General features: G+C 38.8%; 1 protein-coding gene across 1 annotated transcript in view; it reads right to left on the bottom strand.

Annotated features, from left to right (window-relative positions):
* Positions 1-11,861, bottom strand: part of DYNAP (dynactin associated protein) — a 36,357-nt gene extending 24,496 nt beyond the window's left edge. Inside the window, exons 1-2 of the mRNA XM_056552550.1 lie at positions 11,629-11,861; positions 1,489-1,734 (exon numbers count right to left, since the gene is read on the bottom strand). Of these exons, the coding sequence (XP_056408525.1) occupies positions 1,489-1,734; positions 11,629-11,721 (339 nt within the window). The 5' untranslated portion in view covers positions 11,722-11,861. The remainder of the gene's footprint in view (positions 1-1,488; positions 1,735-11,628) is intronic.
* Positions 11,862-13,008: the final 1,147 nt, after the last annotated feature.

The raw sequence follows: 13,008 nt of genomic DNA on the forward strand, positions 1-13,008 counted from the left end.
ATAGATAGATATGAGATAGATAGATAGATATGAGATAGATATGAGATAGATAGATATGAGATATATAGATAGATAGATAGATATGAGATAGATAGATATGAGATAGATAGATATGATATAGATAGATAGATATGAGATAGATAGATAAATACATAGAAAATCCGCAGGACTCCAAGGGATAAATTGAACGTGATTTATTATCCCATGCAACAAAAAGGTGATACAACATTTCACCGATCTCTCACCAGCTTTCTCAAGGATGCTTGAGAAAGCCGGTGAGAGACCGGTGAAACGTTGTATCACCTTTTTGTTGCATGGGATAATAAATTACGTTTAATTTATCCCTTGGAGTGCTGCGGATTTTCTGTGTATGTATTGCCTGGGTAGACTGTGACCGAGTCTGCACCGCTGGCACCCTCCTTTTATCTATTCACCGTGGGTAGTGCTGCTTACAACAGCTTGTGTAGATAGATAGATAGATAGTAATCAAGTAGAAGCAGTGGCACTCCAAGCTGGTGAAATAAAGTGATGTCTTTATTTACTCCAAAGTGAGCTACGTCTCGGCAGCCTCCCGCTGCCTTTGTCTAGCTTACTTTGGAGTAAATAAAGACATCACTTTATTTCACCAGCTTGGAGTGCCACTGCTTCTACTTGACAACTTCATTTTGGATCTCTGATCCAGATCAACAGCAGTCAGGCACCTGTTCACCTTTACCGCGGAGTGCTGCTTCCCTCCTCTACTACTAGATAGATATGAGATAGATAGATATGAGATAGATAGATATGAGATAGATAGATATGAGATAGATAAATAGATAGATATGAGATAGATAGATAGATAGATAGATAGGAGATAGATATAAGATAGATAGATAGATAGATACATAGATAGATAGATAGACAGAAAGATAGATAATGTAATGGAGCATTCCATATTGCTCTTTAGCCCTGAGCAATAGATACTAGAACCTTTCCATTCCTGACTCTAGGAGAAAGTGATTTTGGAGAGAGGGACCCAATGCACATTCATAAATAAATGATAAGAACCATTTGGCCCATCTAGACGTCCCAAGACAGGTAGAAGATAGATATGATGACTGCATTTGGTACTTACAGAGGTGTAGCTTGTAGCTTCTGGACCCGATGCAAAATCTGCAACAGGGCCCCATATGTCAATTAAAATACTTGTTCTCTTATTGGGCAGATGTACTTTGGGGCCCCCTTATGCACCAGGGCCTCAATGCGACTGCTACCTCTATAGCTACGCCCCTGGGTACATGCCTATATTCATGACTCCCATGTAGATGAGTGGAGGGAACCTTCTGCAGGTCCTACATAAACCCTTGATACAAATTTCATACAACTTGTCCACAACTTACTCATACTGATACGTATCTCCATTGCTTCCATGCAGCAGCCATGACTTCCCACAATGGTTATCGTTAGAAATTGTTACCCAGTTACTTCTTTCCCACCAGCTGAACTTACCTTGGACTTACTGAGCTGACTCATGAAATTGAAGCGGGGCTCGGTGATGGTGCTGTTATTTGTGTTCTGAGAAGGGTCTTTACTCATCTCCGGGGGAGCAGGATTCATTGACTGTTGCATTGATTTTTGGTCGAAATGGCCCAGATATACCAGACATAGAATCAACACTCCGATAGCAGTGGTTATGAGACATGCAAGGAAGCAGACCAAGAAGATTTTCATCAGAGAGCATGACCTCTTCTTATCCTGCAAGAAGAACACAGATACAGGAGTTATAGTGATCCAAAGTCATCAGTCGTATCTTGATGCTGTGTATGGAGGGGTCCTGGCATTTGGTACAGGGTCCAGTAACCTCTAGCTTGGATTCTGCATGTCAGTAAAGCTACATCCATCACAGGTACTCCGGGATCAAAGGGCTACCTAAATTGTGCAAGACCACTCCACTAAAGCCTTTGTCTGAGGGGCCACTACCCTCAGCTGACCTGGACTACTTCAAATATCCTCCTTGTGGGCACCACATACAGCTTTACTGCTTCTGAATGTAAAGAAGAGCGTTCCCATTCACTAGCGGCAAACACATTTCTGAAAAAGGGCGAGAAGTGGAATCATAAAGGATATTAGAAGGTGTAGGAACGTGTGTTTATACAGGGATTAAGATGTATTTATATAACATTAGAAAACTTATTTTAGTTTACAAATAGATAGATATGAGATAGATAGATATGAGATAGATAGATATGAGATAGATATATATGAGATAGATATATATGAGATAGATAGATATGAGATAGATAGATATGAGATAGAGTAGAAATGAGATAGATAAATAGATATGAGATAGATAGATATATAAGAGATAGATAGATAGATATGAGATAGATAGAGATAGATAGATATGAGATAGATAGATAGATAGAGATAGATAGATGCAAGACAAATTCAGCAGCACTCTTGTAAAGGGAAAGTCCATAAAGTGCAGGTGCCAGCAGAGAATAGAGATGAGGTCCCAACAGTTCCTCTTGAATAGTGTTGGGCGCGAATATTCGCATTTTGAATTTTTATACCGAATATCGCAAATTTGCGAATATATTCGCTATATATTCGAAATAGCGAATATTCGCTTTTTTTCGCATATTCGCATATTCCTTCTTTTCACTTGTGGGCCAATTAGAATGGTGCAAATACACTTGTCAGAGGTTATCAACAACATGCCTAGCAACCAATAGTAGTCCACTCCCTCACTGTTTTCTTCCTCGAATACGCGAACATTCGCATATGTGAATATTCGCATGTGCGAATATAACGAATACGCGAAATTCGCGAATATAGGACGAATATTCGTCTATATATTGGCGAAATATCGCAAATTCGAATATGGGCAATGCCGCTCATCACTACTCTTGACTATAACAAAGTAAAAATCCAATGCAACACTCCAAAGTAGTGAAAAAAGTGAAAACGTTTTTAATTCATCAATAATGTGTACAGCAGCAAGGTTTCAACTTACTCTTGAGTCTTTTTCAAGCTAACACTACAGGCATGTGCTCAGTATAAATACACTTCCTGTGCAGTGATAATCAATTAAAGTGCACCTGTCATCAACAAAAACTTTTTATATAATGTAGATAATTCAATGATATGTATATTTGTAATATACATTGGTTAAAAAATGTGTATATTTATGAGTGAAAAAGTGCTGTCCCTGCAACTATTGCCTGTGAGGAGTCGAAATACAGGAAGTGAGGACAGGACAAGCAGGGCTCTGTGCAGGCTCCTGGCTTCTCAACCATCCTCATGTGGGAGCCCGTAGTATGTCCCAGAGCCTCACTGCACAGAGCCCTGCTTGTCCACCCTCACTTCCTGTATTTGGACTCCTCATAGAGACACACAGGCAATAGCTGTATGGACAAAAATATACACCAATTTTAACCAATGTATATTACAAATATACATATAACATTATTATCTACATTATATAAAAAGTTTTTGTTGATGACCGGTACACTTTAACCCCTTAACGACGCAGGACGTATATTTATGTCCTGCGCCGGCTCCCGCGATATGAAGCGGGAGCGCGCCGCGATCCTGCATCATATCGCTTCGGTCCCGGTGCTCATCAACGGCCGGGAACCGCGGCTAATACCACACATCGCCGATCGCGGCGATGTGCGGTATTAACCCTTTAGAAGCGGCGGTCAAAGCTGACCGCCGCTTCTAAAGTGAAACTGAAAGTATCCCGGCTGCTCAATCGGGCTGTTCGGGACCGCCGCGGTGAAATCGCGGCGTCCCGAACAGCTGATCGGACACAGGGAGGGCCCTTACCTGCCTCCTCGGTGTCCGATCGACGAATGACTGCTCCGTGCCTGAGATCCAGGCAGGAGCAGTCAAGCGCCGATAATGCTGATCACAGGCGTGTTAATACACGCCAGTGATCAGCATAGGAGATCAGTGTGTGCAGTGTTATAGGTCCCTATGGGACCTATAACACTGCAAAAAAAATGTAAAAAAAAAGTGTTAATAAATGTCATTTAACCCCTTCCCTAATAAAAGTTTGAATCACCCCCCTTTTCCCATAAAAAAAATAAAACAGTGTAAAAAAAAAATAAAATAAACATATGTGGTATCGCCGCGTGCGTAAATGTCCGAACTATAAAAATATATCATTAATTAAACCGCACGGTCAATGGTGTATGCGCAAAAAAAATTCCAAAGTCCAAAAAAGCGTATTTTGGTCACTTTTTATACCATTAAAAAAATGAATAAAAAGTGATCAAAAAGTCCAATCAAAACAAAAATCATACCATTAAAACTTCAGATCACGGCGCAAAAAATGAGTCCTCATACCGCCCTGTACATGGAAAAATAAAAAAGTTATAGGGGTCAGAAGATGACATTTTTAAACGTATAAATTTTCCTTCATGTAGTTATGATTTTTTCCAGAAGTGCGACAAAATCAAACCTATATAAGTAGGGTATCATTTTAACCGTATGGACCTACAGAATAATGATAAGGTGTAATTTTTACCGAAATATGCACTGCGTAGAAACGGAAGCCCCCAAAATTTACAAAATGGCGTTTTTTTATTTTTTATTTTGTCGCACAATGATTTTTTTTTCCGTTTCGCCGTGCATTTTTGGGTAAAATGACTAATGTCACTGCAAAGAAGAATTGCCGACGCAAAAAATAAGGATTTTTAGGTGGAAAATTGAAAGGGTTATGATTTTTAAAAGGTAAGGAGGAAAAAACGAAAGTGCAAAAACGGAAAAACCCTGAGTCCTTAAGGGGTTAAGCAACCAAATTTCAATCAGTGAAATTAAAGTGCAAGCATATAAAAACAAAAGTGAATATACAAAACATCCAGCAATACAATGTTGTCAAAGTGCTAGAATATGTACAGGATAATACAGAATCAATGTAACATTCATCACAGTGTCAGATGTAAAGTGCAGTATCATAAAGGGTTAAAACATCATGAGGATGATACTTGAAACACAGCAGGGGAGAATAATTGAATAGTCATAAAGTACACTTACATGTAGGTCTGACAAACTGTCTCCATTGTATCACTGTCAGGAAGCCCCTGGTGTACAGCTTGGGACAACCCAAACACTGTGCGGCCAATTACAACTATCGCATTCCTCTATGTGATCTGCCCACTGTAGAGCATGTTATTGCTCATGAACAGTCAAGTGCCAATACTTATCAGACTCCATCTTAATTAAGGGAGGAGAACACGTTACCCGACATGCGCACATCCATGGCCCATTACTCACAGCGCCATCTTGGATTTAGGAAATCACCTAGCGATTCTTGCCTTAAACCAAGCTAGGGGAATGCATTTATATAAAACTAATAAGGAAACCTATTGAGTAAATAGTGAATCTAGGTGGACTCATAATCTATAAAATATATTAATATAGAATATATGTCTAATATACTATATGTGATATATATGATGTGTACATTAAGAATGTGTGGAATATATGGGACTTTAGAAATAATAAAGATATAAATTATGTATATAAATATATAATAAATGGTGAATAGTAGTCTAAAACTGAATCATGTGCAAATATGTAAAAATATGTCCAATAAAGAGTGTAAATTAACCAAAAGGGAGGTAGTGAGAAAAGCACTATTAAGAGAGGTTTGAAAGAAGAGATCGCAGACGGCACTCACGGAAACAGCAAGAAGTTTTATTCGGGATCGCTGGTCCACGCAACAACAACGACAGGTAAGTCGACCGGTTTCGCGCTACACAGAGCGCTTACACGTGACCTCTGACATCACTTAACCCTACCCCCTTAAATACATACACCAAGTAATACAAAAATAGAAAACTAGACATTACAGGGTTAAAAGCACAAAAATGGTGTGTGGTATAGAGAAACTAGCATTAATATTTACTAATTAGCTATAACAGCGCCTTAAACTGTGTAACACTATCGGAGGTAATGCATAGAGTTAAAAACGCTAGGTGTGAACATAGATCCTATGCTAACAACATACACCTGCACTATGGAAATACATTGAAATCCTCCCGTAGGTTTAATCCTAGTGGTCCTATGGCGTCTGTAAGTATAATCATTTCTGATTCTTTTTGTAACAATAATTTATGTCTATCTCCACCGAATTTTAAGGGTGCAACTGTTTTTAATCCTAGGAATTTTAAATCTTCAATTTTGTTATTGTGTTTATATTTCATATGTTCTATTACTTTTGGGCAGCCTTTTCCAGTAGTGAGTGAGCGAAAGTGTTCCCTAATTCTTTTATACAAGGGTCTTATAGTCTTCCCAATATAGTAAAAACCACATGTGCAAACTAATGCGTAAACAATATAGGTAGATTTACATGTCACAAAATCATGGATATCGATATTCTGTGATCCTAAATGTATACTTTTCGTTTGTATCATGTGCGAACATAATTTGCACTGTCCACATTTAAAACATCCTTGTGGTTTTGATTTTTCTATCCAATTTTTGGACATATCATCTTGTAATCTACCTCGTACAATATAATCTCTAATATTCTTAGTTCTGCGAAAAGAAATTAATGGTTTGTTCAGCTGTGTTTTGCTTAAGATATCATCCTGCTGAAGAATATGCCAATTTTTATGTATCGCTGACCTAATTTTATTTTCCATAGGGCTGTATGAGAAGGAAAACGTAAATTTTTTTGTTTGATTTTCTATATTTACTTTAGCACAGTCTTTATCATGTGTTTTATGTTTTTTATGCAATAATTGACTACGAGGTATTTTCCTAACCTTAAAAAGTGCCTCACTCAGGATAGATATAGGGTAGCCCCTCTCTTTAAGTCTGTCCCATAATTGTTTCGCCTGTATTTCAAATGTTTCAGTAGTGGTATTTATCCGTTTCAATCGGACAAATTGTCCGAAAGGAAGGGATTTTTTGACATGTTGAGAATGGAAGCTGTCATATCTAAGTAAGGAATTAGTAGCTGTAATTTTTCTAAATCCCTCAATCTCCAGATAATCATTTTTAGCAACAAGTTTAGTGTCGAGAAATTCTATACTGTTGGTGCCCACTACACTAGTAAAATGCATATTGTAGTTATTATCGTTCATGTAGGTGACGAACTGGTGGAACTGGGCCGTACTGCCCGACCAAATAACCAGCACGTCGTCGACATATCTAACATAAAGGGCCAGATATTCAATGAAAGGATTGTTAGTGGAGAAGACCTTATCTTCCTCTAGGACCCCCAAAAAGATATTTGCGAAAGTAGGTGCCACGGGGGTCCCCATCGCAGTCCCGGATCGCTGGTTAAACCAGAGATTATTAAACTGGAAAGCATTATGGGATAATACAAACTGTAACATCTCACAAATATAATTAATGTAAACAGGGCTATGATTTTCCGTTTGGTCTAGTCGACGTCGGACAGCCTCCACACCCGCACCCTGAGGAATGCGAGTGTAGAGACTCTCCACGTCGATACTAGCCAAAATGAAATGCTCCTGCCACCCAAAATTTTCCAAAATTTGCAGTAAGTGTTGGGTATCTTTTAAATAAGCTGGTATAGTAGGTAGTAATGGGCGTAAGACCCAATCTAGATATTGGGACAGAGGCTCAGTAACTGAGCCTCTGCCCGCAACAATAGGCCGACCTGGCGGTGCTTGTGCATTTTTGTGAATTTTGGGTGTCCAGTACCAGTATGGTTTCTTAGGGTGAGTAATAAAAAGTTTGTTGGCAAATCTCTCCGAAAAAATATTATTTTCCACTCCCCTCCTAAGTAATGATCTAGCACTCTCCTGGTAGTGTGTGGTGGGGTCTTTAGGTAATGCTGTATAAGTATTTAGATCACTCAACTGACGATTTGCCTCTTGTAGGTAATAATCTTTGGTCAAAAGTACAACATTGCCTCCCTTATCCGCAGGCTTCACTACAATTTCTGTATTTTCAGATAACCATTTTAGAGCACTCCTTTCTCCCCCCGTAAGATTCGGGGTAGATTTAGGGTAAATAAGTGCTTTAACGTCTTGAATGACGCTTTCCATAAAATTCTGGATATTAGAGCCTGCGGGCAAGGGCGGGTTAAATGTGGATGGAACACCTCCTGTAAAAGGTCTGTAAGTTGTAACTTTATCTGGATCGTGAATAGTTTCATCATCTGCAATTTACATTAATTATATTTGTGAGATGTTACAGTTTGTATTATCCCATAATGCTTTCCAGTTTAATAATCTCTGGTTTAACCAGCGATCCGGGACTGCGATGGGGACCCCCGTGGCACCTACTTTCGCAAATATCTTTTTGGGGGTCCTAGAGGAAGATAAGGTCTTCTCCACTAACAATCCTTTCATTGAATATCTGGCCCTTTATGTTAGATATGTCGACGACGTGCTGGTTATTTGGTCGGGCAGTACGGCCCAGTTCCACCAGTTCGTCACCTACATGAACGATAATAACTACAATATGCATTTTACTAGTGTGGTGGGCACCAACAGTATAGAATTTCTCGACACTAAACTTGTTGCTAAAAATGATTATCTGGAGATTGAGGGATTTAGAAAAATTACAGCTACTAATTCCTTACTTAGATATGACAGCTTCCATTCTCAACATGTCAAAAAATCCCTTCCTTTCGGACAATTTGTCCGATTGAAACGGATAAATACCACTACTGAAACATTTGAAATACAGGCGAAACAATTATGGGACAGACTTAAAGAGAGGGGCTACCCTATATCTATCCTGAGTGAGGCACTTTTTAAGGTTAGGAAAATACCTCGTAGTCAATTATTGCATAAAAAACATAAAACACATGATAAAGACTGTGCTAAAGTAAATATAGAAAATCAAACAAAAAAATTTACGTTTTCCTTCTCATACAGCCCTATGGAAAATAAAATTAGGTCAGCGATACATAAAAATTGGCATATTCTTCAGCAGGATGATATCTTAAGCAAAACACAGCTGAACAAACCATTAATTTCTTTTCGCAGAACTAAGAATATTAGAGATTATATTGTACGAGGTAGATTACAAGATGATATGTCCAAAAATTGGATAGAAAAATCAAAACCACAAGGATGTTTTAAATGTGGACAGTGCAAATTATGTTCGCACATGATACAAACGAAAAGTATACATTTAGGATCACAGAATATCGATATCCATGATTTTGTGACATGTAAATCTACCTATATTGTTTACGCATTAGTTTGCACATGTGGTTTTTACTATATTGGGAAGACTATAAGACCCTTGTATAAAAGAATTAGGGAACACTTTCGCTCACTCACTACTGGAAAAGGCTGCCCAAAAGTAATAGAACATATGAAATATAAACACAATAACAAAATTGAAGATTTAAAATTCCTAGGATTAAAAACAGTTGCACCCTTAAAATTCGGTGGAGATAGACATAAATTATTGTTACAAAAAGAATCAGAAATGATTATACTTACAGACGCCATAGGACCACTAGGATTAAACCTACGGGAGGATTTCAATGTATTTCCATAGTGCAGGTGTATGTTGTTAGCATAGGATCTATGTTCACACCTAGCGTTTTTAACTCTATGCATTACCTCCGATAGTGTTACACAGTTTAAGGCGCTGTTATAGCTAATTAGTAAATACTAATGCTAGTCTCTCTATACCACACACCATTTTTGTGCTTTTAACCCTGTAATGTCTAGTTTTCTATTTTTGTATTACTTGGTGTATGTATTTAAGGGGGTAGGGTTAAGTGATGTCAGAGGTCACGTGTAAGCGCTCTGTGTAGCGCGAAACCGGTCGACTTACCTGTCGTTGTTGTTGCGTGGACCAGCGATCCCGAATAAAACTTCTTGCTGTTTCCGTGAGTGCCGTCTGCGATCTCTTCTTTCAAGTTTCCTATGCTTATGCTTATGGCGGACTGAGCACCGGATTTGTGGCAGCTGGACGTGAAGGTGTAGTGATCCAGTAACTCCGGCAGAATCGTGAGTGCGGCAGTGCCGACTTTTCTCCTTCTCCATGTGTTTGATACTATTAAGAGAGGGCTGTACAGTGGAGAAAATGAGTTTCATTGTGTCTCTACTTGACATTAATTTGAGATGTAACTATTTTTGGTTTAACAATGAATTTTATATGAAAATTAGAGGGACCGCGATGGGTGTTAATGTCGTGCCCACTTATGCAAACATGGTGATTGCAGACATGGAGGAGGAGTTTGGCTATGTGAGCCACCACTCCTGCCATGTGCGCCACCACTCCAGCCAGGTGGCGTGGACTGGTACGGTACAACAGCTATTTGATTTTTATGTCTTTCTGAATTCTTCTGACAGCAACATCCAATTCACACTCGTGCACTCACAAGGCAAAATACAATTTTGGACACAAAGGTTTTGGACGGCTAGATACAGAGCTTCATGTAAAGGAAACAGATTGTAACACTCTTCTACAGTTTAATAGCTATCATTCTCGTAAAATAGTAAGGTCTTTACCTTACAGTCAATTTCTACGAGTAAAACGGGTAGTGGGAGATGAGACAAAACTCCAGGTTTCCCTCAATAAGATGGCAGATAACTTCCTGGCTAGGGAATATCCAGAACAAATTGTGGAAGATTACAAAAGTAGGGTGAGCAAAATTAATAGGAGACAATTGATGACCCCTAACCGTACACAGACGGACACCTAAACGGAAACAGATTTGCTTTTGTTTCCACCTATAATGATGCCTCGAACAAGGTAGCCAATATCATTAAATGGAATTGGCACATTGCTCAAAAGGCTTTTCCTAATATTCAGGACTTTCAGTGACCACCTCTAATGTCATTCAGAAGACTACCCAATTTGGTTGACAGGTGAGTAAAAACAGACATTTCTATTCCGGCTGCATAAAAAGTCACTTTGGTCACTTTAGTGGTCACTTTGGTAGTCTAGGAGGGTGAGCAACATTGAAAGGAGACAACTGGTCACCACTTCAGTTGTCAGAAGTGTAGCTTAATTCAGCTCAAAATGCCAGAGTGACGTTTCAGCCGTCTCTTGTGGCCATTGACAGATAGATATGAGATAGATGGATGGAGGGATGGATGGATTGATATGAGATAGATACATAATAGACAGACAGACAAATGATAGACATATTTAAGATAGATATGAGATAGATAGATATGAGATAGATAGATAGATAGATATGAGATAGATAGATAGATATGAGATAGATAGATAGATATGAGATAGATAGATAGATAGATAGATATGAGATAGATAGATAGATAGATAGATATGAGATAGATGATAGATAGATATGAGATAGATAGATAGATAGATATGAGATAGATGATAGATAGATATGAGATAGATAGATAGATAGATAGATATGAGATAGATAGATATAAGATAGATAGATACATAGATAGATATGAGATAGATAGATAGATAGATAGATATGAGATAGATAGATGACAGACAAATAAATAAATAGGTAAATAGATAGATAGATGATTGAGATTATATATATATATATATATATATATATATATTTATATATATATATATATATATATATATATATATATATATATATATATATATATATATGAATGATGAATAGATAGAATTTGGCACATCTAGTCAGCCCAAGACAGGTAGGAGATAGATATGATGACTGAATTTGGTACTTACATGCCTATATTCACAGTAGTCTGTTTGCAGTTTTTTATTGGAGTTAGATCTCTCTAGTCCATCTTCCTGCAGCTCAAACCCAGGGTTGTTCATATTGGACGAGCAGAGTTGTCAGGGTGCACTGATGTAGCAGAGTTGTCAGGGTGCACTGATGTAGCAGAGTTGTCAGGGTGCACTGATGTAGCAGAGTTGTCAGGGTGCACTGATGTAGCAGAGTTGTCGGAGTGCACTGATGTAGCAGAGTTGTCGGGGTGCACTGATGTAGCAGAGTTGTCAGGGTGCACTGATGTAGCAGAGTTGTCGGGGTGCACTGATGTAGCAGAGTTGTCGGGGTGCACTGATGTAGCAGAGTTGTCGGGGTGCACTGATGTAGCAGAGTTGTCGGGGTGCACTGATGTAGCAGAGTTGTCGGGGTGCACTGATGTAGCAGAGTTGTCGGGGTGCACTGATGTAGCAGAGTTGTCAGGGTGCACTGATGTCTTCTACGTGATGTGCTCAGGGACCCTCCAATGCACAGATTTGGTTTCTCTAAGATGCTGCACACCTTTTTATAGCTCATTTACAAGGAAACAAGTGGTGTTTGCTTGTTATACGTAATGCAGGTATGTCAGAGACAGCCAATGGCCGCCCTGGATACCTCTCCAAAAGACTGGGAGTATTGTAAGATGTGGGGAAAATCAAATCCATCGCTGCAGTTCCTCAATAACTAGGCTGTGACTCATTCTACACAGGCATAAAACAACACCAGGAAAAGTTAAGAAATTCTACTCGGAAGAAATCTGAAGAATTGTGTAAATAGAACTCTGATAAGAGCAATAATCCAATGTACATGTATTTATGAGAGGGCTGTAATTCTGCACAGCAATATATATGGGAATGTGTTTATAATGCAAATGAGGATTAGTCACTTAGATCCTATTAAATTTGCATCATTCCATCCTGTCTATATCTTGTAACAAATCAATATATCCAGTCTGTGTGTCTCTCGCAACAGCCAACCACCCCCTCCTGGCATCCCAGAACTATACTGTTACTGCATAAAACAAATTATAGAGTGACCATATAGCAGTAGATACTGGCAGTGACTTACAGGTGATTTAGAGTCGATCTCTTTTATTTTTGTTTTTAACGACTTCCTCCAGCCATGACTCTTTTCTGCAGAAAAAGATCTTAGGCTCCTTCTTTTTCCAACCTGATCTCCATCTCTGTGCAATCTCCCCATCTCTAGTCCCCCAAATAGTAAGAATGTTTACATGAGGAGCAGCACTATTTCTTCCCATTATTTAGTTTGTATATGGTATTTTTCATCTCATTTCTTCTCTGAAGGCTTCATCTCTAGTTTGCAGTTCTCCTAGAGCTGGCGGGCAAAGCTCCCCCCCC

Source organism: Hyla sarda, chromosome 1, assembly GCF_029499605.1.
Source record: "Hyla sarda isolate aHylSar1 chromosome 1, aHylSar1.hap1, whole genome shotgun sequence".
Lineage (NCBI taxonomy): Eukaryota > Metazoa > Chordata > Amphibia > Anura > Hylidae > Hyla > Hyla sarda.